This window comes from Pantherophis guttatus, chromosome 7 (genome assembly GCF_059756535.1).
Source record: "Pantherophis guttatus breed Tessera chromosome 7, ASM5975653v1, whole genome shotgun sequence".
NCBI lineage: Eukaryota > Metazoa > Chordata > Lepidosauria > Squamata > Colubridae > Pantherophis > Pantherophis guttatus.
The window spans coordinates 14,157,960-14,184,593 of NC_142069.1; the positions used below are offsets into that span (position 1 = coordinate 14,157,960).

The 26,634-nt window shown below is 41.8% G+C and overlaps 1 protein-coding gene across 2 annotated transcripts in view; it reads right to left on the reverse strand.

The window, feature by feature from the left end:
• Positions 1-212: 212 nt before the first annotated feature.
• Positions 213-26,634, reverse strand: part of PTPRO (protein tyrosine phosphatase receptor type O) — a 160,958-nt gene continuing 134,536 nt past the window's right edge. For both annotated transcript variants that reach the window (XM_034403317.3, XM_087873664.1), the window contains 10 exons: positions 25,539-25,574; positions 22,144-22,225; positions 20,581-20,671; positions 18,412-18,488; positions 17,925-18,059; positions 14,909-15,031; positions 12,123-12,277; positions 10,077-10,212; positions 4,844-4,964; positions 213-1,626 (listed from right to left, as the gene is read on the reverse strand). In XM_034403317.3, the coding sequence (XP_034259208.2) occupies positions 4,860-4,964; positions 10,077-10,212; positions 12,123-12,277; positions 14,909-15,031; positions 17,925-18,059; positions 18,412-18,488; positions 20,581-20,671; positions 22,144-22,225; positions 25,539-25,574 (940 nt within the window). In that variant the 3' untranslated portion in view covers positions 213-1,626; positions 4,844-4,859. The remainder of the gene's footprint in view (positions 1,627-4,843; positions 4,965-10,076; positions 10,213-12,122; positions 12,278-14,908; positions 15,032-17,924; positions 18,060-18,411; positions 18,489-20,580; positions 20,672-22,143; positions 22,226-25,538; positions 25,575-26,634) is intronic.

The window sequence follows — 26,634 nt, forward strand, 5'->3', positions numbered from 1 at the left end:
AGCTGAGCTGGCGTGCCAGGCAATATGACTCCGCGTGCCACCTGTGGCACACGTGCCATAGGTTCGCCATCACGGTTCTATAGGAACCTAGGGGCTCATCTTACGCAAACAAATTCAGATCGTTTCATGAGTAAATGGGGATTTTAGGTCAAGTCGTTTCCATCCTAGCTTTAACACGGCGCCCTGAAAAAAGACAAATATAAATTTGCTGCTGTCATATAAATCCAGCACATCCCTTCTTGGCATATTTAATGTTCTTTCCCGTAGACTCAGTACTCGTTTCAGAAGTTTTCAATGAAATGGAAGTTAAACCAAAGAGCAGAAAGCAGAAGGTCACATCAAAAACACCACCAATGCCTTCGCTGACAGCATTCATATCACAACAAAACGACACATGGAATTGATACAAAAACCAAAGAAAAGGGGAGAGCAAATCCCAGAGCTAGTCGCACTAACTTTTTTCCAGGAGAAAATTTATGCCCTGCAATAAACCGAAGCCTGGCACTTGGTAGTAACTCTTGAACGAAGCAATCGTTTGCATGCACCAAGCGTGCCAAAAGAAATCCTTGTTAGTATCCTTTGACGTTTTTCAGCGTGTTGGCACCATTAAGTTGCATCCTGCATGGCACCTTTTCTCTCTACCCCCCAAATGACAAGCATCTTACTTTTCTTTTCTTTTTTTTTTACACAGAAGTGAACAGAACCAAACAAATGGAAAAAGTCTATGCAGCAAAGACAACTAAAAATCAGTACACCCATGGTGCTCATCCCTCCAGTGAATTCTACCTAGTGTAGTACCTTGTGGCTATCCATAGTTCCACTCTGAACCTAAGTGCACAGGAATTTCTCTCCCCCACTTGGCAGCACAGGCAAAAGAACACTTTGATTCAGGGCTGCCCAAATCTCTGTGAAAGGATAACGGTGACCTTTGACACTTGAAGAAGTTGCGGTTAATGCTGAAATCTGCTCCTTCAACTTCTAGCTTTGGACCAGGCCAGTTTTAAAGGGTGTACTCTTTCTTGAGTCTCCTTGCTGGGAAGTCCTGCCAAAGATGTTGTGTCAGTAGCAGTGTTTCAGCTTTTCTTCCAGCTTCTACAATCTTCCTTGCTTGCTAATGAGTTAATATCTCAATGCTAACCCTGTCTGTTCCTGTGTTTGATAGAGTCCATGTTGCTCCATCCACGTACATGGAGAAAGCCCGCAGCAGTTTGGACTGAATCTGGAATATTGCACATTCGGTAACCTTTAAGTTTAACCTGCGCATTAAATTAAAACATATTAAACAAATTTGTTTCAGAAACAACAGAAAATGATCCAGAACATGTTACATTTATGCACATTATTAGATTGTCCCTTTGAGGTGCCACCCCGAGTTGAGTTTGGTCCTGTTATTAACTTTAAAAAAATTGATCAAGAGTCTAAACAAGACACTGCAGGTTCCTTAAGGCTATGTTTCCCCAGAATTTCTGGATGTAAAATATACTTCTTTTTTTTTTCATTTGTCCATGTACTGCAAAGCAGCTCTTGTCCATGGCAAATTGGAAAGCAGTTAACAAAAACCAAAAAGAAGGGGGGAGAGAATTAAAATCTGAAGCCGAGGAAGATGGATGCATTTCACAGCTTCATCTGCAAGAAAGAGAAAGAAACAAAAAGGAAATAATAGTAATAATTTGGTCCCCTTTGGAAGAACAGCAATACCTTAATAACTCTAATGTTAGTAGATCACCAACCTGTTATTAAACAATGATACAATTCGGTGAAATCATTATCAGCTGATTAGTTATATTTTAGCAGATTCACTCATTAAATCAATATTTCCCGACCTTGACAGCTTAAAGAATATGTGGATTTGAATTCCCAGAATTCCCCAGACAGCCATACTGGCTAGGGAATTCTGGGAATTGAAGTCCACACATCTTTAAGTTGCCAAGCTTGCAAAACACTGCCTTAAATAAACCAACATTTTTGTAAAAGAATCTTGAGGGTAAAGTATCCTTTGATATAGCCAAAATGCATGAATGCTGCACAAAGATGCCTTTACATATATTCTTTTTCTTGAAAGTAAATTTTCACTCAGCAGGCCTGTTGCTGCTAGAGTTTTACAACTATAGAAGAAGGCTTTGATTCTGAATGCTCCAACAGTCAGATTTTAATCTTTTAAACACACAAATCTATTTGCATATTACATACTCTCAAGTTACGGTACTTATTCCCATCTTTGCATGACTGGATGGAATTAGAAGATTCTTTATTCACCCATTCTTTGTCTTCACTGACTGCATTACGTTGTATGATTAGATTAGTTATATTTATATGAATTATTACACATATCATGTTTTTATTGTCATTAATTCAACAAGACACCAAGACGCTTTCTGAGTGGATCCCTCTCTTTTTAATTTGTTTTACCTTTGCAGAAATATACAAGTATTTCCGAGACAAAACAGTCCTGGGGGACAATCATTTTCAGTTGCCTTGGAAAGCTGGATGATTTTTTTAGGGAGAAAGATCAGGCAGGAGACCAAACAAAATGGAGAGGCTTGATATCAGAATAAGAAGCATCTCACTTTGCAAATGTATTTTGCAGGGCTCTCTGTGGAATCAATCAGTCAAAATCAATCCATCAAGCAACCAACCAACCACTATGCAGTTTTTCCCTTTCAGAAAGGAACTCAGAGTTGGTTTCATATTTAATTTACTTTTCGTATTGATCCCCATGTTAATTATTTTCAGCTACTCAGATCTCTCTGTTGGGAAAAAAATATCAAATAAACTTGAGCCTTGCAAGCTTCCAATTTATCAGTATCTTAAACTGCAGAAAAAACAATTACTACCAACCTGCCTTCCATTGAGGATCTGTATACTGCATGAGTCAAAATGAGGACTGTGAAAATATCTACAGAGCCCTCGCATCCTGGACATAAACTGTTTCAACTCCTACCCTCAAAACGACGCTATAGAGCACTGCACACCAGAACAGCTAGACACAAGAACAGTTTTTTCCCGAACGCCATCACTCTGCTAAACAAATAATTCCCTCAGCGCTGTCAAACTAGTTACTAAGTCTGCATTACTATTAACCTTCTCATCGTTCCTATCACCCATCTCCTCCCACTTATGACTGTATGACTATAACCTTGTTGCTGGTATCCTTAAGATTTATATTGACTGTTTCCCTATGACTATCACTAAGTGTTGTACCTTATGAATGTATCTTTTCTTTTATGTACACTGAGAGCATATGCACCAAGACAAATTCCTTGTGTGTTCAATCACACTTGGCCAATAAAGAATTCTATTCTATCCTATCCTATCCTATCCTATCCTATCCTATCCTATCCTATCCTATCCTATCCTATCCTATCCTATCCTACCCTACCCTACCCTATCCTATCCTATCCTATCCTATCCTATCCTATCCTATCCTATCCTATAATCCTGTTGCTTTTGAATTGACTATTTTGATTACCTGTCTTGGATAGAAAACAGGATATAAACAAATAACACAAGGGAAGCTTAAGCTCTTTAAGCCACAACTGAATCCAAGTCCATTCGGGCGGACCCTGATATGCTTGTCCATCCTATGGCTCCCTCTGGTGGTGATCATCATGGAAAGGAACCATCTCCGCTCGGATCTTTCAGCACCCAGACCTTTTAATGGTCCTTAAACATTTCAGGAAATTGCTTTGTGGTTAATTTGGGCTGCTCATTAACAAATGCAAATCGACAATGTACTGTGTTAACACTTTCTTTTTTTAGCAAGGATCACTGCTGTTGCTGTGCTAATGTTTGCTCTCACCTACTGGAAGATTTTTAATAGATTAGCTATTGTCCCCCTAAGAAATGTAATAATATAAATATATCGTTGTATATTGCTTTTTTGGGGAAAAAAGGGGAGTGAAACAGGCTGCCTTTGATGCAGGTTTCTGGTCTCTGCTAGGTTGCAGGAATTGGGTTTGTCTAGTCTAGTGAAAAGAAGGACTAGGGGAGACATGATAGCAATGTTCCAATATCTGAGGGGCTGCCACAAAGAAGGGGGGCTCAGTTTTCCAAACCACCTGAAGGCAAGACAAGAAACGATGGATGGAAACTAATCAAGAAGAGAAGCAACCTAGAACTAAGGAGAAACTTCCTAACAGTGAGAGCAGTCAACCAATGGAATGGCTTGCCTTCAGAAGTTGTGGATGCTCCATCACTGGAGGCTTACAAGAAGAGACTGGACAGCCATTTGTCTGAAATGGTATAGGGCAGTGATGGCTAAACTTTTCCAGACCGAGTGACCAAAGTGTGCATGTGTGCATGCAAATGCATGCGTGTGCACATGGACCCCCCAAAATGCAATGTGTGCACAGCCCCCACACATGCGTGCATCTCCTGCATGTGCCCTGCGCACCGCATGCATGGGTGCCCCCCCCACATGTGCTCACCTCCACACGTGCCCTGCTCCCTGTGCATGCAGGGTAGAGAACCAAAGACCAGCTGGCTGGCGGGAGGCGTGCGCGCATGTGCAGCAGAGCTGAACTGGGGCGATGGCTCACGTACCATCAGAAAGAGCTCTGCGTGCCACCTCTGGCACGCGTGCCATAGGTTCGCCATCATGGGTATAGGGTTTTTTTGCTCATGAAGGGGGTTGGACTAGATGACCTTCAAGGTTCCTTCCAACTCTGTTATTCTGTAAAGGGCAGCCTGTAGCTAAGGCTAGTTTATGGAGCTTCACTGCATAAGCACCGAGCAGTATATAAAGGCCTCGCGGTAATATTTATGGCTGCAGTGGCCTTTGCCTAAGCAACAAGCATGAGCCCAGGGGGACACAACCAGCCAAGAAAAAAAGTTCCCAACTTACCACCTGTGACCTGGAATTATGACTTGCTGACATTCTCATATATGACATCGCTAATGCAAAACTGCTGTTTCTTCTTTAGCCACATTAGTTGCACACACTGGTGAATAAAAATGTATTGTTCCTGTAGAAAGAGAACCAAAACACCACCAGTCACCCATATATAGTTATGATAGGTCCCCTGCTTCCAGGGGTGGGCTGCTGGGGGTTTGCGGGGGTTCGGGAGAACCTCTAGCTAAGATTCTGTGCAGTTCGGAGAACCCCCAAATCCCACTCCTGGCTGGCCCCGCCCACCCCACCCCGCTCCACCCCTCCCAGGAGTCCCCATGCAGCCCATTTTGGATGCAGGTAAGTGCAAGGCATGCGCAAAGGCTCAGGGACGGCGAAAAACAGGCCTACCGGAAGTTCGGGAAGGCTGGAAACAGGCCCATTTCTGGCCTCCAAAGGGCCTCCAGAGCCTGGGGAGGTCATTTTCGCCCTCCTGGAGGCTTGGGGAAAGCCTCTGGAGCCCAGGAAGGGCAAAAACACCCCCCCCCATGGTGCTGAAAGCTGACTAGGCCACGCCCACCATGGCCACACTCACTCAGCAACCGGGCAAAGAACCCCTGGCTAAATTTTTTGAAGCCCACCCCTGCCTGCTTCCCAGGGGTGAAATCCAGCAGGTTCGGGAGAATTGGTAGCGGAAATTTTGAGTAGTTTGAAGAACTGACAAATACCCGAGTGGGGTGGGAATGGGGATTTTGCAGTATCCTTCCCCTGCCATGCCTACCAAGCCACACCACCCCCACCAAGCCACGCCCACAGGACAAGTAGTAAAAAAAATTGGATTTCACCACTGCTGCTTCCCAATACATTTGGGCTGCTGTCCTTTAGCCAGCTTTATTACAAGATTCTTCATCAATTTTCTAGGAATTGTCAGCACCAAAAACACACACACACACACAAAAATCTTGGCTTTATTTCCTCCAGAATTCAGATCGGAAGATTACTTTATGATTTCCTTAATGTTCTGATCTCTTTAATTTTTTTTTTTTTTTTGGGGAAACCAGCATTTTTCAATCCAATCAATTTTAATAAAGGTGGACTTCAACTCCCATAATACCCCAGACAGCATTGCAAGATTTGCAAGACAGTTCAGGTATTACAGCTTTGGGGGGGGACTTCAAAAATGTCCTTCGAAGTGCCCATCTACTGTTCGTCAGCTTACAACATTAGTTTCTGTTTCATCAAGGAGGCTTATGGGCCACGTGGTGAACCAGGAGGATTAATTTTCCACTGCATAAAGAAACCTGAAACCAGGTGGAAAGAGGTTTGCTTTGCAGGTTTATATCGAAATGAATTCAGAAGAGCGGCTCTAAATTTGCTCCTTAAAGGGAAACTGACATCTAGCGGCCAAATAGATGTGTTTTCACAGCTTGTTCTGACATGAAAGTACATATACTATATCAGAGGTGGGTTTCAGCAGGTTCTGACCAGTTCTGGAGAACTGGTAGCGGAAATTTTGAGTAGTTCAGAGAACCGGTAGTAAAAATTCTGACTGGCCCTGCCCCCATCTATTCTCTGTCTCCCAAGTCCCAGCTGATCGGGAGAAAATGGGGATTTTATTTATTTATTTATTTATTATTCAAATTTCTATACCGCCCTTCTCCTTTCGGACTCAGGGCGGTGAACAGCCAAGATAAAAACATCTATACAAACATCACAGTTAAAAATAAAGTTAAAATAATTTATAAATTTGGCCCATAATTTAAAACTTGTCAATTAAAATCAATATTAAAATTTTAAAACTAACTCTAAAATCAAGACAGACCGGCTAACTGAAAAAAATAAGTTTTTAGGGCCCGACGAAAATTTTTGCAGTATCCTTCCCTTGGAGTGGGGTGGGAATGGAGATTTTACAGTATCCTTCCCCTGCCATGCCCACCAAGCCACACCATGCCCACCAAGCCACGCCCACAGAACCGGTAGTAAAAAAATTTGAAACCCACCACTGCACTATATGTATGAATACATGGCTGAAGAGGTTAGAACGGGTCCCCAACCCCCAGTCTGTGGACTGACACCAGTCCGTGGCATGCCAGCAACCAGGTTGTGCAAACAAGCAAAGCCTCAGCTGCAGGATGCAGGCAGCACACGAAACCACACCCCGTTCGGTCCATGGGAAAACCTCTCTCCATGGAATCGATCCCTGGTACCCAAAAGATTGGAGGCTACTGGGTTAGGACACATTTTCCCATTTTGTGTTATTCTAGATCTAGAACTACCATATCTCGAGTAGAAAAATGCAGATGACCAGCAGGTGGCAGCCAAGAAATACATTAACTCTTTACTGCCACCACTTGGTGGTTCTGAATATCTGCACTGGTGATTTGGCACTAACTGGCTTGTGTTGCCTGAATTGCAACTGAACTGTGTCACACTGGGAAACAGCTGAGTTGGAATTCTTGCTGGAATGTGAGACAAATTCAACAGGGCATGAAACAGAAGTGTTATCCAAAAATAACCCTCCAAAACTCAGGAGTAGTAAACCTGTACATCCTAATGTTGGGGATACAACTTCCCAAATTGTAAGCTGCAGTTAAAGCATACTTTTGCATTCCTTTCCAATTCCACAATTCTTCTTCTACTATTCTGATCCTGGCAATCCAACACATCGTATCCTGCTCTTTGGGGTTTCATGCTGCCACACATTTGGGGCATTCAATAAGTTAGACCTGATTTGCTGAAGCATGACAGCACCCTACTGCGTTGTGTGTAAGAAGAGAAGGAGGGAAGACATAACATGGTTTTGCCAGAGGAACAGGAGGTTTGACCAGCTGGCAAACAGCAGGGTTTCACTATCCTTACAAAGAGTTGGCAATATCTCATCCGTGGATATTTTGGAAGAAAGGTTAATTGAAAGCAACTCAACAAGCAAATGGAAAAGGAAGGTATCTAAAAGGACCAGCATCAGATCAGACCTTCAAGGTTGTAACAATGACTTGGATGCATAAGGAACAGCCTAGTGAGAATTATTTTGGAAAAGTGGGAAAGTACTATTACCCCACATGAAATACTGGATTAAAGGAATGTTTGCCTTTTTTTTTTTTTTTTTGAAAAGGCTATTTTTTCTAGTAATCCAAAAACAACACAATATATTTCCCTCTGGTCCAGATTTTTTAACATTTTACAAGAAAACTAATCAAGGAGAGAAGCAACTTAGAACTAAGGAGAGATTTCCTGACAGTGAGAACAATTAACCAGTGGAATCACTTGCCTCCAGAAGTTGTGAATGCTCCAACACTGGAAGTTTTTAAGAAGAGGTTGGATAACCATTTGTCTGAAGTGGTGTAGGGTTTCCTGCCTACGCAGGGAGTTGGATTAGAAGACCTCCAAGGTTCCTTTCAACTCTGTTATTCTACTCTATTCTATTCCCAAGTAAAGTACAAGAATGAATAATTTTATGCCTAATTTGATACAATTTTATAAATATTTTAACATATATATATCAATTTAGCATGTTTCTGTTTAATGTTTTTTCCCTATTTGTTTGCATGACTGTTTTTTATGCTTGATGGTTTTGTAACTAAACAAATAATTAATTCGTACTAGTTGTTCTGTATATTGTTGTCTCTTGGATTAAGATGCAAATAGGAATGTAAAATATTGCTGCTGGATTATACCATCTCAGATTGCAGTGGGGTTTTCGGGGGGGGGGCAGGAGGTGGAGTCATGTTTGAATTCTCCCTCCAAAATTAATACATGAAAAGAACTGCACATAAAAAAATAGGATTTCCAGGAGCTGGTTCTAGATTCTGTGTGTTTGAACCAGAGGTGGTATTCAGCCGGTTTGGACCGGTTCACCAGAACCGGTAGCGGAAATCGCAGGTAGGCCCACCCATTTGCCCCGGCTCTATGCCATCCTGTTTAGACATGTTTTTGAGGCCAGGCGCATGCGCGGAAGGCCAGGCACATGCGTGGATGGGGCATATGCGCTCACATTTGTGAACCAGTAGGAAAGTAAATGAATACCACTCCTGATCTGAACTGTATGTCTAGCTGGACATGCAAACACAGATATATGGCCCAAGTCCACCTCAATAATGAACAATCTTTGCTTGTTAACGCTTTGAGACAGACCAAGAAACAGCCATAGTTCCTACCATGGTTTTTATAGTTGCAAGGTAGAATAACAGAACCTTAGCCTTCCAGAGTTTCTTCCTGCCCCATCTTATATCTCTTTTTATACCAAATCAGGTGGGGATTCTTGAGGTTCATGTTTTCTTCTTTCTTAGGACTGAAAGATCTTTCCTAAAAATTCTCTCCTTAACGGTTCACTCCTTCCTTCTGCATTCCCAAGACTAGGTCTACATCAGGGGTGGGTTCTACTTACCTTTACTACCGGTTCGCATCATGCCCGCATGCGCAGATCACTTCTGATGACGTCTGGGTCAGTGGGTGGAGCCTCCCACCGGTTTTACTACTGGTTCTTGCGAACCGGCCAGAACCGAGGGCAAGCCACCACTGGTCTACATCCCTTCCCACTGCATGATTGAGGCCATTTTCTCTCAGCCTGACCCACCACACAAGATTGTTGAGGCAGAAAGAGCTCTGTGTACATTGCTTTGAACTCCTGAATGAAAGTTGGGTTAAATCTAATAAATAAATAGGCAAAAAGGATAGTGGTGATGTTACATTTGCACTCTCATAGATGTTCACCCTTTGTAGGCACAGCTGTTTTATCTTCTCCCACTGGTTTCAGTTCTTTCCATTTATGCCGGTTACTTCTTTTATAGTGTGATGTTCAATATTCTATATTTTCTAGTCATCGTTCTAGCCAGTGGTGAAATCCAATTTTTTTTACTACTGGTTCTGTGGGCGTGGCTTGGTGGGCGTGGTGTAGCTTGGTGGGCATGGCAGGGAAAGTATCCTGCAAAATCCCCATGCCCTCCCCACTCCTGGGGGAAGGATATTGCAAAATCTCCATTCCCACCCCACTCTGGGGCCAGCCAGAGGTGGTATTTGCCGGTTCTCCAAACTACTCAAAATTCCCGCTATCGGTTCTCCAAACTGCTCAAAATTTCCGCTACCGGTTCTCTAGAACCTGTCAGAACCTTCTAGATTTCACCCCTGATTTTAGCCATTGTCTATTCACTGCAGGATGAAGGCCTATATGTTTCTCAGGAACCAAAGGAAGCCTTAAGCAAATAAATGAATCAATCTGGCTGTTTGAAATATGCATAAGTAAAAGTCGTACCTCTGTCTGAACCATGGACATCCGATAAGACCTCATATCGGACACCATTCCCAATATATCTACAAATTCATGATCATGAATGTGTTGTAAAAGCCGGTCTAATGCTATGAAGGTCCCAGTTCGTCCTACACCAGCACTGCAAAACAAACATAACGTTATAGACTTTTGCTTCTGAGGTGAGAAATATGCTTATTTTGCATTCTGTTCTGAGAAATCTTATAAACTGCATAAGAACAGAATACTTTATTGTCACTTTGAATGTACACTAATCGGCATACATTAAAATGAAATTATGTTGCATACAGCTCTCAAAGGGTCACCACCTCTAATATAAACATAAACATGATAGATAGATAGATAGATAGATAGATAGATAGATAGATAGTAGATAGATAGATAGACGAAAGATAGATGATAGATAGATTACATAGATAGATAAAGATAGCTAGCTAGAGAGATGATAGATGATAGATAGATGATAGATAGATAGATAATAGATAGATAGACAAAAGATAGATGATAGATAGATTATATAGATAAAGATAGATAGATAGATAGTAGATAGATAGATAGATAGACAAAAGATAGATAGATGATAGATAGATTACATAGATAGATAAAGATAGATAGCTAGAGAGGTGATAGATAGATAGATGATAGATAGATAGATAGATAGATAGATAGATAGATAGATAGATAGATGATAGACAGACAGACAGACAGAGACAGACAGACAGGCAGAGAATTATGCATGGACCCATATATATATGACACAGAGAAACAACACATAAATATCCATCATCACAGCATACCATATATCTCACCATCTAATGTTTGTTACTATTGCAACATATTCTTTACTGTATATAGGGAAACCTAAATATGGAAGTGCTAATGATTTTTAAAGCATTTCTCCTAATAATATACAAAAGAGGGAGAAAACTCTTAGTTTGATAGTGTCATGATTAAGGATGGGGTCTGGCCATGCCTATAAGAATGTGATGATTGGGCGTCTCTTCCATCACATCACATCTGAGGAAAAGAACAAATATGGTTGGTTTGACTTCCAAATTTGTAGGTTCCATGTGCAATCCCCCCATGTTTTTCTGCATGCTTTGGAGCAGAAAAAGATAAACTCCAATCCATGCTGTTCAGCACATTCTGACAACCAGTTCCCAAATCCATGGTAGGTTTTATTTTAGATTGCTCATCCATCCTTCTACTGCAATTCAATGCTATCTGAATGAGGGTTTTGGTAGCATTTAAATCCATGAGCTACTAGACTTTCATCGAACATTGTGTGTCTGAATTAGTGGGTTTCCTCCTCTTACCCAATCCCTTTCCTGACTGGATTATATACTTTCATCTATAGATCTATGGGAAGGAACCGTTTCATTTCTGAATTTTGTAAATTAATCTGACCTTCAGAATCTCATGATGACAATTGTTTTATGTAAATGAATAAAATGGGAGAAAACGATATTCGGACACTGATGGACTGTATAGAGATAATAATAATTAAAAACAGACTGTGCTGGATTACAGTATTTTAGGAGGAGGAGGAGGAGGCAGAAATCTATTTTTCTATTCAAATGTAATGGTGCTTACAGACTTAAGTTTAAGTGGATCAAGACATATAGAAATAAAATTCTGGGATTTTCAGCATAGTGAAAAGATTGCCATGTCCACAATTTCCCCCAAAATAAGGAGCCATACATAATGGCACCCCTAAAATGAAGCACTCGTAATGTAGGAAGAATTGAGGTGGCAAGACATAGCATGTAGTAGTGAAACACTCCGATCGAAGCATCTTAAAAGGGAGAGAAACAGCCTGTCAGTGGAAGAGCCATTTGACCAGCAAGTTCAGAGACTTCAATGAATTCTCTACCAAACAGAATGCAACTTCTAAACGAAAACATATAGCCCTTCTCATTCCCCTTCACTGCAAAAAAAGCACATCTTTGGCACTGCTCAGGAAGCAACACACCATTGTTCTTTCGGCTATGTTATGTCCACATCTTCCACATCCAGCGGCCAAAAACTTACCTGCAGTGTACAATCATGGGCCCCTTGCTTTTCGTCGCCTGCTGTCTGACCATCTGTACAAAGTGCAAAATGCTTTCTGCTGCATTGGTGGGAGGGACACCATGGTCAGGCCAGGAGGTGTAATTAAAATGCATCACATCCTGCACTTCATCTGCCTGAGTGGAAGGAAAAAACACAAAGGTTCTGGAATGACATCAGCCCATTGCCAGTGAAGTGCTCACTTACACAGGTTAAAATCGTCAAAGCATAGAGCTGGATAGGAGTAGAGTACTCAGTCTTAACTTTCTACTGTGCAGGGGTGTAATTTATTTATTTTATTTACATATTAGATTTGTTGGCCGCCCATCTCACCTAGATAAAGTTGCTGGCTAATTAATAAATGTGTTGGTTTTTGTTTTTTTTTAGCCTGGAGACTAAAACATATGAAGAACGGTCGCAGGATTTGGGTTTGCTAGTCTAGAGAAAAGAAGGACTAGGGGGGACATGATAGCAGCATTCCGGTATTTGAGAGGAGAGGGGTCAACTTATTTATCAAAGCACCTGAGGGCAGGACAAGAAACAATGGATGGGAACTAATCAAGGAGAGAAGCAACCTGGAATTAAGGGGAAATTTCCTAACAGTGAGGACAATTAACCAGTGGAACGGCTTGCCTTCGAAAATCATGGGTGCTCTATCACTGGAGGTTTTTAAGAAAAGACTGGACAGTTACTTCTCTGAAATGGTTTAGAGTCTCCTGCTTGTGCAGGGGGTTGGATTAGAGGACCTCCAAGGTCCCTTCCAGCTCTATTCTGATTCTGATACTACAGGTAGCCTCAATTTACAACAATTGAGTCCAGAATTATAGTAATATACTGTGGCAATTGTTCATCGAGGTGCCCATTTGAATGCCTTGCTTAACAACCATAATCCCAGCTAACTCCATTACAGTTGTTAAGGAGAACACAAGGTGCCTCAGGGTAGGGAAGCTGCTGGGAGGCCACAGGCCCATATTGCAGTATCTCCCCAGTTCAGAAAGGACTTGCCCTGGGCCACTCCAACCTGGTGAGACACCCCTTGCACAGCTTCCTGTCCCCACCCATTGAGGCCCACATTGGGCCTCCTCCACCCACCTCCTCTGGTCATGCCTTGCTCCACTTACCTTTCCCAAAGATTACCTTTCCCAAGGAGAAGCAGCTGATGAATTGCAGATCGTCCCAAAATGGTGCTCGCTTTCGGGATAAGCGGTCTCTTTATAGGAAGGCTGTGTGCTGGATGGGCTGCTTCTCTTTCCGAAAGGCAAATTTTGTTCATGTGATTGTGGGGGCACAGCAGCGACCATAATTTCAGGGACAGTTTGTAAGACCCTTCATTCAGCACCATCATAACTCTGAATGGCAGCTGAACAAATGGTTGTAAAAGCCCATGTTCCTCCCCAGCCTCCTCACTGTCTGACTCTGCTGCCAGCTCCGCAGGCTGCTGGCGGACCACAACACTAAATTGAGGACTACCTGTATCTGTCCTATGTCAGGGTCCGTGATCTCTTGATTGAGATTTTGGATTATTGCTTTTAAATTGAGGCAAGGAGAAGCAGCTAAATCTGCCCAAACACATAACCATATATATACATACAGGAAAGTATTGTTTATGTAATACTCACGTGTGGATTATGTCTAGATTTTGTTCTAGTTTAGGGCCTCAAAACCCAGAAACCAATGTCTAAATATTAAATATAAGACTGTTGGGAGTCCAGGAATCTGATCTGAGAACTGAATGGCGCACATATCCCTCCCTATAGCAATAGCATTTAGACTTATATACCGCTTTACAGTGCTTTATAGCCCTCTGTAAATGGTTTACAGACTCAGCCTATTGCCCCCAACAATCTGGATCCTCATTTTACCCACCTCGGAAGGATGGAAGGCTGAGTCAACCTTGAGCCAGGTGAGATTCGATCTGCCAAATTGCAGGTAGCTGGCAGTCAGCAGAAGTAGCCTGCAGTACTGCACTCTAACCACTGCGCCACCATGGCTCATCCAAGTTTTATTTATTTCTGCAGTGTAATTTAAACCCAGAGGGAAATAGAGATGATAACATCCAGACAACCTTGGCTGATCTTGGAAAAAGTCAGACCTACTAGCATGAGACAATTATGGAATTCCAGAGTAATAGACTTCACAGTGGGAAATTGAAAGAACTCAAAGGACTATGAGAGGCATATAAATACTTTTTTGCATATTCAGCGGTATTCGCTGATTAAAAAAAGACCGTCTGAAGTAAATGAAAACTTAAGGTGAGCAGGAAAGTCTGAAAGTTGAATGGAAATCTACACACACACACACACGTGTCATGGAATGTACAGGTAGTCCTTGATGTAAGACCACCATTGGGACCAGAATTTCAATTGTTAAACGAGTTGTACCCCATTTTACAGCCTTTTTGCCACGGTTGCTAAGTGAATCCTGTGACCATTAATCAAATCTGTCTTCCCCCATTGACTTCGCTTTTCGGAAGCTCGCAAATGGTGATCATGTGACCTCCTGGGGCACTAAAACTATTGTAAATACATGCTGGTTGCCAAGCACCCAAATTCTGATCACGTGACTGTGGGGATGCTGCAATGGTCGTAAGTGGAGGACCCATCATAAGTCACTTTTTTTCGGTGCCATGGCAACTTTGAGCAATCGCTAAACAAATGGTTGTAAGTCGAGGACTACCTGTATAGGGGATTTAAAATCAAGTTCTCTGCTTAATGGAGCAGAATTCCTAACAACTAAAAAGCTGCATGACACCATTTATATTGACCTACATAGCTGATTCTGAAGTTCCTGAACACCCAGTCAGCTTGCTCTTCTTCTGAAAGCATCTCCACCGTGATGTCTCCATAAAGAACGGGCTCTTCTGCAAAAGGCCAATAATGGTCACATTTCACCTGGAAAGGAGGAAAAATAAAGCAAAGTTACAAACAGGGAAACCAATCTCTTAAGAGGGTTTCCTTTGGTATTCAGCCGGTTCGGTTTAGACAAACCGGTAGTGGCGACCTGTGGGCGGCAGTATGCCGTCCTATTTAGCCACGTTTTCTAAGCCATGTGCATGTGTGCAAGCCGGGTGCACAAGCAAAGGGCATGCGCGCACACTCACATTTTCGGTGCACAGCGAACCGGTTGTAAAATTATGTGGAACCCACCTCTGATCAAAGTTGATGCAAGAATCCAAGGAAGGAACGTGCAAATCTAGACATAAAACACGTTCCTTTTATCCAGGAGACCCTAATGCAACCCCTTTATTGGGGTGGTTATTTTGGGTTAGATAGCGGCGTGTCTGTTTTGGACTAGAAAAATCTTCTTTTTTGAAGAAAAAGAAAGGTGAGCAAATCTGCCTGCAATAATGTTTTTCCTACTTGTACACTCAATTTGCCTTAACCAGCACTGTCACTGCCTTTTAAAAATTACCTTTCAGGTTGTGCTTAAACTACAATACTTATTTATTGTATCTGGGCAAATTCCGCTTGAGAAATGGTCTGTATTCCTGCTCCCTCTCTGCCCATCTTTTAAATTTCATATTATTGTTATCCCATTGTTTATTTTATTTATTTATTTATTTATTGAATTATTTATTTATTTATTTATTTATTGAATTATTTATTTATTTATTTATTTATTTATTGAATTTCTATACCGCCCTACTCCCGAAGGACTCAGGGCAGTGAACAGCCATAAAATAAAACACATACATATACAAAATTTAAAATCGAATAAAATGAATTAAATAAATTTGGCTGAATTAATACCCATAATTTAAAATACCCATATTTTAAAATACATTAAAATTTAAAATTTGCACTTAAAAGGGAGAAGATTTAGGCGAGAATAGAATAGAATTCTTTATTGGCCAAGTGTGATTGAACACACAAGGAATTTATCTTTGGTGCATACGCTCTCAGTATACATAAAAGAAAAGATACATTCGTCAAGAATCATAAGGTACAACATTTAATGATAGTCATAGGGAAACAGTCAATATAAATCTTAAGGATATCAGCAACAAGGTTACAGTCACAAAGTCATTAAGTGGGAGGAAATGGGTGATAGGAACGATGAGAAGATTTCTTTTTAGTGCAGACCTAGTAAATAGTTTGACAGTATTGAGGGAATTATTTGTTTAGCAGAGTGATGGTGTTCAGGAAAAAACTGTTCTTGTGTCTAGTTGTTCTGGTGTGCAGTGCTCTATAGTGTCGTTTTGAGAGTAGGAGTTGAAACAGTTTATGTCCAGGATGCGAGGGGTCTGTAAATATTTTCATTTATTGTTTTCATTCCTCTGCGATTGTTATGTTTACATTTTTAAATCGTTCTTTTTTCTATTTTGTTGTTGAAAGCTGCCTAAGGCAAATAAGTTACAAACAAACACATAAAGAAATATTTTTAATCTGCTTTATGGAAGTTTTGAAGGCATTTGCCCTAAACTGAATTAGCCTGCTGTGTGCTGTGGCCTATACTGAGTGAAGTGGCTATCTTAAGATTTCTCTTCTAGTTTTGTTAGCCCATATGATTAATTGGTCAAGATTAGCAAGATGCTTTATTGTGTGAGCATCCAAAAAGGGGAAAACAAACCTAATTCATTAGTTCCCAAGGAATTAAAATTCACCTCAATCAGACACACTTTGTGTGCTAATTGTAGCTATTGCTAGAGTGGGATGTATTGGCAACAGTCATTTGTGGCTTTTTCATCTCACAGTTGAACTTACTTAACGCTTTCTGCATGCAACGGCCATTGAAGACTTTCCAAAATCTACAGCTGGTGCAAAATATGGCTGCCCATATGTTAACTACTTGTCTCCAGGTGTAGCAATATAACATAATTGCTGGAGATCCATTGGCTTCAGCTTTATTTCCAGTTGCAATTCTTTTATTTCCTAGTTATTGTGCTTAAATACCCCAGTAAATTTGCTAAAAGCCTGTTTCCAAAAATATTTGGGATTGTACAGTCAAAGAACAGCTGTTATCTGAGATGAATGTGGCACTCCAGATCAATCAATCAATCAATCAATCAATCAATCAATTCCTTTAGCTGTGTTGCAGGAACAGCTAATAAGGATGAATTGATCTTCTACATATACTTAATCTTCCAATAAAAGTGTTGGAGGAAAGAACAGCTGAGCCAGCAAGAAGATTAGCCAGTTTAATGTAGTAGTTAATGGCACCTGGCTAGAAACTGAGAGACTGGGAGTTCCAGTACAGCCTTAGGCACAAAGCCTGCTGAGTGACCTTGGGCCAGTCCCTCTCTCTCAGCCCTAAAACCACTTCCAAAATCTTGTTGAGAAGACTGCAGGAACCTGTGCAGGCATTTTCCAGGAGTCAAAAAATGACTTAAAGAGACACACACACACATAATGCGAGATGTAGAATTTTAGCAAGACTCCATGTTCCAAAAGTCATGAAAGAAACTAGAATCATAGAACAGGAAGTGACCCAGGGGTGGGAGTCAGCCGGTTCAGAGCGGTTTGGGGGAACCGGTAGTTCCCACGATCAGCTGGCCCCGCCCACCCGCCCACGTCCCTATCCTGTCCTATATTTCCTTCTTTCTGGCTTAGCTGATTCACACGGCACAGCTGATTTCTACACCTCCACTGTTCTACTTACCAGGGTTGCCTTAGAAGGTAAGCAGCTGAGCTTCAAATTGCTGTATTTTGATACTGCGCGCAAGTGCATTAGACACGCGCTTGCGCAAAGCGCACACTCACCGAACCAGTTGTTAAACCGGTTACAGCCCACAACTGAAGTGACCTCAGATATTATTATATCTAATGCCCTGCTCAGTCTACATACCCTTCTCTTCTCATTGCACTGAGTAAGCATAACAATGATTTGTGACTTCTGCTGGAGAACCATCTTCCAAAAGTCATTCCTTGTCTCAGGGAGTGGTCCTTGAGTTGCAATGTACTCTTGTGGAGAGTTGTAACCCTGCAAAAGAAAAAGCTTACTACAGTATTATTTTATCGATATATCTTTTTAAATAAATGGTGCCTTTTAAACCACATCAGACTATCGTTTCCTCCCAAGGATATCTACAGAATGATTCATTCTTATGTAACTGCTGCCCTTATATTTTGTGTGTGTTGCTTAAGCCAGGGGTCTCCAACCTTGGCAACTTTAAGACTTGTGGACTTCAACTCCCAGAATTCCTCAGCCAGCTTAAAGTTGCCAAGGTTGGAGACCCCTGGCTTAAGCAGTCTGTCAACCCTGAAGCTGGTCTGGCCGAAGCCAAATTGGGGCTTCAGTGTTGCCACACTAGAGCTGAGGGAAGGTTACTTACAGGGATGTAGTTGGCATTAATGTAATCAGAGCCTTCTTCTTCATTCATTGAAACCAACTGAACACGGCTGAAGTCATCTGCAAAAAGACAACACATCCAATGACAAATTCAACATAAATACATATCATGAATTTTGGAATTGAGTCTCTGAAAATTTATGCATGCATTTGAATGAATTTGGGGAAAAATCAAGAGTCAATCAACTTTCAGTAGCTGATATTTCAATACATTCATAGTTTTGTATACAGGAGAGGGGAAGTACCTTGTTTCCCCGAAAATAAGACCTTGTCTTATATTTTTTGAACCCTGAAATAAGGGCTTGGCCTTATTTTCAGGGGTTTTTTATTATTTTCAGGGTGCAGGAGGCCCTGGGCAGCCTGTGCACTCACAGCCAGAAGTCTGGCAGAGAGAGGCTTCCTCTGCATGCCATCATCAGGCCCCTCCCCTCCTGAGGGGTTGTGTGGAACGTGAGCGGCCCGAAGGCGCCTGTCCCCCCTCGCTTACACGCCTCCCAGGCCTCACCACGTCATTGTGGGAGGACTCTCTATGCGGGGCTGCAGCTCTCTTTGCCCATCGCTGCCTCTCTGCCCCGGCTGCCCGCAAAGCAGAGAAGGGCGCCCGGCTGGAGGGGCCCCACAATGTTCTAGGCCAACCGGCTGAAGACTTGGCAGCAGGCAGCTGGTCCGACGGGCCTCTTCTCTGCTTCCAGCGGCTTCCAGCCAGGGTTTGGAAGGTGCAGAGGCGGCGTTTGGGGGAGAGAAAGAACAACTTCTGCTGCTTTCCTTGTGTGCAGCCAGAAGCAGAAGCAGCAGAAGTCTTTCTTTCTCTCCCCTAAACTCCGCCTCTGTGGCTTCCAAACCCCAGCTAGGGCTGCGGCTGCTCTGGGAGTGCACTTCCCGCTCTATGGTGATAGTTGTTGGAGGCCTCCCCTTCCCCCCTGCTTCTCTCCACTCCGATTGCCCCGTGGTCCCTCCACCCAAGTACTGACTGACCAGAGTGCCCACCAGCAAGCCCAGGAAGTCCCTCCACCTCGGGAGTCACCAGACAGGATGGTGACCAGGCTGGACTCTTCCTGGAGAGGGGAGCCTTACGAGACCCTTGCCCTCCCTCCCTTCCTCCTGCAGGCCCCGCTTACTCTTCCCAGGCACTCGGCAGCGAGATGCTGGGCAGCTGCACCAAGGGCAGCTCCAACAGATGCAGCTTGGCCAGCCCGGCCATGGCCAGCGCTCCCCGCCCACGACTGAAGTTGGCCCACAGGGGGTCGGCCATAAGAGAAGGGAGAAGAGATGGCAAGTGGAGTCCCATCTCACTCCATGTGTCTCACTCCTCCACCACCCCACCTGCCACTCCCCCTCGTCGGCCAAGATCAGCAAGCCAGATTCGGGAAGCTGAATGCGCTGCCACAGCCTGGGAGGAGAAGAACGTCAGAAATGGGCTCTCTCGCAGCGCCCCCCCCTCTCTCTTCTTCTCCCGAGTGGCAGCGGGCAGCGGTGCATCCGGCTCACCGAATGTGGCCTGCTGATCTTGGGCGGCAGTGGCAGTGGCAGCGGCTCTGACCCAATTGTTTGTGCAGCAGCTGCACATGCGTCTAAGTATTGGGGGGGGGTTATTTTCAGGTGGCGGCTTATTTTAGCACATGCACTCGAAAGTTTATTATCCGGACATGTCCTAGTTTCAGGGAAACACGGTACTTCATGACTACCACCCAGAAAAACCCTTCACTTCTGGATTATCAGGAACACATTACATATCAAAGACCATTTGGTAACCTTAAGCTAACCTTATTCCAGGGAGTAGGGAGGGAGCGAGGGAGGGAGGAAGGAAAGAAGGAAAGAAATTTTTCTATGAGTTAGATTTAAATATAGAAAAAGCTGGCAGGAATGTAAGTCACTGGAGTGCTATTCTTTTATGTTCATAAAAGGTAGTCGTATTAGTTGAATTAATAACATAATACTATGTGGTAAATTTATTCCTTTCTGTAGTTCAGAAGGAAAGAATAAGCGGGCAAGGCAAGTAATAGAAAAAGCAAAATGCTCAGAATACATAAAAAAATATTGTTGGTAGTTTCTCAACAATGCTATCCTTTGGTGTTAGCATTCCATGTCACCTGGATGCCAGTACAAAGTCTGGTGTTATATACAACAACTCTCTCCTAAAATAACAACTTACAAGGCAGGATATTTGTGTAGCGGTTTTTGCTGCGATTCATGGGAAGATCCGCTGCAAAATGTGGGGTTTCCAGCCCAATCAGTTTCAGTTCCTGAGTGTGACAGACAAACACACACATTATGCTTAGACATCTTTTGTATCAGTATCTTTATCATTAGGCAAGCTAACTCAATAACAACATTATAATCAAGGCAACCCATTTGTTTTCAAAGAATAGCTGAGCTAAACCCCAACAAGGGAGGCAACTGTGAGAGTGAACCATTATTTTATGTTGGCTTAGTCTTTGTTTGCTTTTCTTTCCTCCATGGGACAAAATGGACAACATGGGGGGGGGAAGGGGCTGAGAATAATACAATTAAGTAAAAGAGGAATTCTGAGACTAAGAGAAATCATCTTTGCGAATGAATACTTACTTATCTGAATAAATAAGATAGCAATGTTTTTATCTGCATCAAACATTAGTGGAATTATGTGGGAAAGAAATTTCTTCATTCATCCTACCTACATTTGCAAAGTGTACACTACAATATCTTTGGAAGTGGTTGGCCATTGGTGTTTTCTTCCTAGGGCTGAGAGAGAGGAACTTGGCCAAAATCACCCAGCTAGCTGCATGCCCAAGGTGGAACTAGAACTCACAATCTCCCAGTTTCTAGCTAGGTGCTTGAACCACTACACCAAACCATCTCTCATCAGGGATAAAAACACACGTACAAATATCACACACATACATGTGTGTGTGTCACACATATTTGAGTGTGTGTTTGTCGGGTTGGCCAAGATAACTTACTACGGTAGTCCCTTGCTACTCAACTGCTTTGAAACTCATTGAATTTTGGTATTCAACACATTTTGACATTAAAATTTCACCCCAGTACTCATTGTTTGTTTGGTACTCGATGCACAAGCTAGAACTTGTTGGTTTCGGCTAACTTGTGACTTACTATTTTATTCCTTAAGGGAAAAACATGTTTGGTGCTCATTGTTTTTGGTACTCATCACGCATCCTGGAACCAATTAATGATGAGTACCGAGGTACCACTGTATTAGGCTTTTATCCAGTGGTGAAATCCAATTTTTTTACTACCGGTTCTGTGGGTGTGGCTTGGTGGGCATGGTGTGGCTTGGTGGGCGTGGCAGGGGAAGGATACTGCAAAATCCCCATTCCCTCCCCACTCCTGGGGGAAGGATATTGCAAAATCTCCATTCCCACCCCACTCTGGGGCCAGCCAGAGGTGGTATTTGCCGGTTCTCTGTACTACTCAAAATTCCCGCTACTGGTTCTCCAGAACCTGTCAGAACTGGTTGAATTTCACCCCTGGTTTTATCCCATAATAAAGAAGAGATGGCTGTTAGAGTATCTCCCTGCTTAAAGGAAAGTATGAGATCTCTCTTCGTCATGCAAGGAAAGTTTTAAAAAGAAATGGAAAAGAAAATGATATTTAAGAAGTAATAATCCCTCCGCTCCCACCCCGCTTTGAAGTGGAAAAGTCTAAATATACTATCTAGTCATTTACTCATTTATTTCCATAAAATTTAAATAGCCAAAATCTGAACTGGGATTACCTCAAATTGCAGAGAGAATTTGTAATCAGAATCTTTGGCCATATCCTTGACGTAGCTGTCAAAATCATCCAGCTGGACAGGGCTTTTTAAAAAATGCATACAGAAAGAAATAAAGAAAGTCATGTCATTCGCAAAAGTCACCATCTGGTAATTGAACCAGTAAGCTAAAGAAGTAATTTATGTCTGTATCCAACTAACTTGGAACCGGATGAGAGAAACATCAATAAAATATGATATGTCAGATAGATATTACAGAAGTGAGGCCAGAATGGTCTTTTTAAATAAAAGCCAGTCCTCCTTCCCACAATAGCAGGTGAACTGATAATATCTGAATTACATGTCATACCACAAGAAGGGAAAGGCCCCTCATCTGACTGAATTCTTCACCCCTAGGCATCTGTCACCAGCCACAGTGATATCAAAAGTGGGCCATCACTCCACGAGGCAATTAGTGTCATGACAGCTGATGAAAATCTGGTCTTTGCATGCAATGATACATATGACTTTTGCATAGTCTTGCCTTCCCCTAAAGACATCTAAAGTCTGTTTCTCATACCCGTGTTTCCTCAAAAATAAGACCCTGTCTTATATTTTTTTGAACCATGAAATAAGCGCTTGGCCTTATTGCCATGCGCTCAAAAGCCCGATTGGGCTTATTATCAGGGGATGCCTTATTTTGGGGAAAACAGGGTATATATATATGTGAAAACATAGAACAGGAAGTCTGGAATCCTTGTCCCCAATATTTTATTTTATCCCTCAACAATTGGCAGAAGGTAAAGGCCCATTCACACGTGTTAACCCTACTACCTGAAATACTACAGTCCAGATTAGGTTTATTACCTCATCCAATATGAGGAAATTTTACTGTTTTGTTGATTATTTTCAACAGGACTCAGTCCTCTAAAAAACGCCTCACAGGTCAGGATTCCATCCTGTTGTTCTAACCTCTTATTTCCTGAATACAGGTAGTCCTCAACGTACGACCATAATGGAGGCAGGAATTACAGTTGCAAATTGTTATGATTGTAAATGAAGGCATCATATGATCAATTTTTTTATTTTTTTATTTTTTTGTGGTGGCCATTAAGCAAATGTCATAGCTGTTGGGTGATCAATATGGTCATTAAATGAATCCATTTTACAGGCCTTTTTTTTTTTTTTGCCAGAAACTAAAGCAGATGCCAGAAACAGGCAAAAACATTGAAAACTGCAGTCATGCGACCACCAGAAGTTACAAATGGCCATAAAGATATGCTGGTTGCCATGTTCCCAAATGTAACAGTAACAGAGTTGGAAGGGACCTTAGAGGTCATCTAGTCCAACCCCCTGCTCATGTAGAAGACCTGTACTAGGGATTTGAACCGCTGAACTGCCGACCTTTCTGATCGACAAGCTCAGTGTCTTAGCCACTGAGCCACCTAGTCAGATGCCTAAATTGTGATCATGTGACTGTAGGATGTGTGTGTGTATCTGTGTGTGTACAGACATCATAACTTTGAAATCGGGTTGTCTTGGGGGAGGGGCATTATAACTTCAAATGATAATTAAACAAACAGTTGTAAGTCAAGGACCACCTGTAATGAAGGAAAGTCAACCACTCTTCTTGTCTAATTTCTGTGCTCCAATTTGTGAAGATTACAGGACACGTATGCGTTTCTTTTCCTTAAAGCAACAAAATCCCAAGGAACCTGTCTCTTATCAACAATTAATTACCGCTGTTTACCTGCTTTCATTAATGATCCAGCGAATAATTAGCAACCGTGTTGAGTGATGGAGCAGTTTGATAACAGGAATGTTCCTGGTTGTCCCCCCACTTCATTTCTTTCACGCTTTATGAGAGTCAACCAAAGGCAAACCCTTTGGGGAATTGTTAACAAGAGATAATTGATTTTTCCCCAGTGCTTAATTTTCCATTTGTCAAGAACATTTTTATCATGAAGGATCTTCTGTGAAAAGTAAATGGAAACCTACAGGTTCTCATGATGGAATGTCATTCTCAGTGATACCTTCAGTTTTTGGACAGCCCTTGAGCAAGGACAAGGCTGTTGTGGCTCGCTGGCAGCCAGCAGAGCTGGCAGCAGAGTCAGACAGTGAGGAGGTTGGGGAGGAACATGGGCCAGTCCTGGGGGCTGGGGAAAGCTCGGACGAGGGCTCTGCATCGGAGGCAGAGAGGGAGATAGACAGAAGTGAGGCAGAGGAACAGCTGGAGCCCATTCCCAGTGTGCTAATACGCAGAGCAGCCAGAGCAGAAGGCAAGAACAACTCAGAAAGCAGAGTCAATCTGGGAGTAAAGCCACACCTTGGAGATGATTGGCCCCTCCCATAGGAAACAAAAGAGGAGCGAATGGGGAAGGGGCTTTTGCAGGAAACAATTCGTTTGCTTGTTCGGTTCAAGAGTGGAAAGTTCTGTTCATGACTCTAAGAGACTCTTCGCCAAGTTTTGCCTTACAAGTTACGTGGCAGCTTTTTATTTTTTTATTTTATTTTATTATTTTATTTTATTTTATTTTATTTTATTTTATTTTATTTTATTTTATTTTATTTTATTTTATTTTTTTATTTTATTTTATTTTATTTTATTTTATTTTATTTTATTTTATTTTATTTTATTTTATTTTATTATTTTATTTTATTTTGATTTATATGCTGCCCTTCTCCGGAGACTCAGGGCGGCTTACAAGGCGTTAAGCAATAGCCTTCATACTTTTTGTATATTTATACAAAGTCAGCTTATTGCCCCCACAAACCGGGTCCTCATTTTACCTACCTTAGAAAGGATGGAAGGCTGAGTCAACCTTGAGCCTGGTGAGAATTGAACTCGCAGTAATTGCAGGCAGCTGAAAGCTAAATACTACCTTTTAACAGTAGCATTAGTCTACTGCGCCACTCAGGCTCTAACTTGCCAAGCAAGATAAAGTGTGTTGATAAATATTCTTTTGAAAAACTGTTTGGACAAGCCTTGCTGGCTGTGAATGAAAGTAATTCACAGTCGTGTAAATAAAAGAGGTTTTGCCAGGACCAAGACTTTGTTTCCTGCTTTTTAAGGGAGCCTAGGTCATAACAAAGGCAGTGCAGGTTCCAAAATTGAAAGGATTCTTGCAGGGTTGATTATAGAAATTTTGACAATTATAAGGTCATAGTATGGTGCCCTCTGTGATGTGGGTCATCTTCTGATTTTGTTAGGAATTTCAAAAAAGCCCCACCCTCTTCTTCCCTTTTATTCTTCAAGTTTTTGAGCTTTATGCTTATGATTTTCAGCCCTGGGAAACTTCTTTTTTTTCCCTTTTCTTGAACATTTCCACCCTAATACCAAACTATTTCTATAACCAAATGCATGGGGGGAAAATACTGATGCATTAATTAAATAATTGATATTTATAAAATGAGCATACTTGGTCAGCTTTCTCTTCTTCAATCCATTTTTACTCCTGCAAAAAAAAAAGAGAGAAAAACATTCCATAGTTATGTCTCATTTCCAGTTCTGTGGCTATCTATTTCTAATGTATCCTATCTATCTATGTGGTTGCTAACAGTCAGCACTGACTTGGTAGCATGCAATCAATCACACAATCTTTCTAATAACAGAAATGCATCAGTGTCGACATTTTAATGTGCATGTGTAAACATTCTTGCCTCGTATGCTGCAGGAATCATGGATTTAATTGGGCAATGAAAACTTGCTTATCTATCTCCTTGCTCCCATTGTCTGCTTCAGAACCAGCCCTACATTTCCACAGGATGAAACTCCAAAGCAGAGACATATTTTTGCCTATTTTATTTATTGCAATATTTAACTGCCTGGTAGAAGGGCTTAAAAGCAAACTGGCTCATTCCCAAAAACCACAGCAGTTCTAGAGCAGATTCTTGTCTCTAGCAGGCCAAGAATATATTTGCTTAAACCAAGGTAGATGTTTAGGTGAAGAATATTTTGTGTTCTATATCACAGTCATACTAAATCAAAGCACGTAAGCATGCAATGTTTGATTGATGATCAATCAATCATAAGATTCCATGTAACTATATCCAGATTTTCTTAAAGCAAAAAACTAGATCTGGTTTGCCCCAAAGGTGCTTTTTCAAGAGGCAACTGGACTTTCTGGTTTTTCTTTGAGGACGTTTCACTTCTTATCCTGAAGAAGCTTCTTGGATAAGAAGCTAAACGTCTTCAAAGAAAAACCAAAAACTCCAGTTGCCTCTTGAAAAAGCATCTTTGCAACAATCATGACTTGGATGAGTGAGAAGCTCCGTAGACATTTAGATCTGGTTTGCAACCTTTTTATTTCAAGGAATAAAATGCATTCACGCTTTGGAAAATTCAGATTAATTAATCAAACCCACCAAGAAAAGAAACTGGTTTGTTCAGTCTTCCCCAGCCTGGTGTTCTCCAGATTTACATCTGTCTGTGCTTACCAGAGAAAGTTGGGAACAATGGTTGAGCACATCTGGAGAACAATAGGTAGTGGGGAAGCTGGCTTTGATTACTGTTAA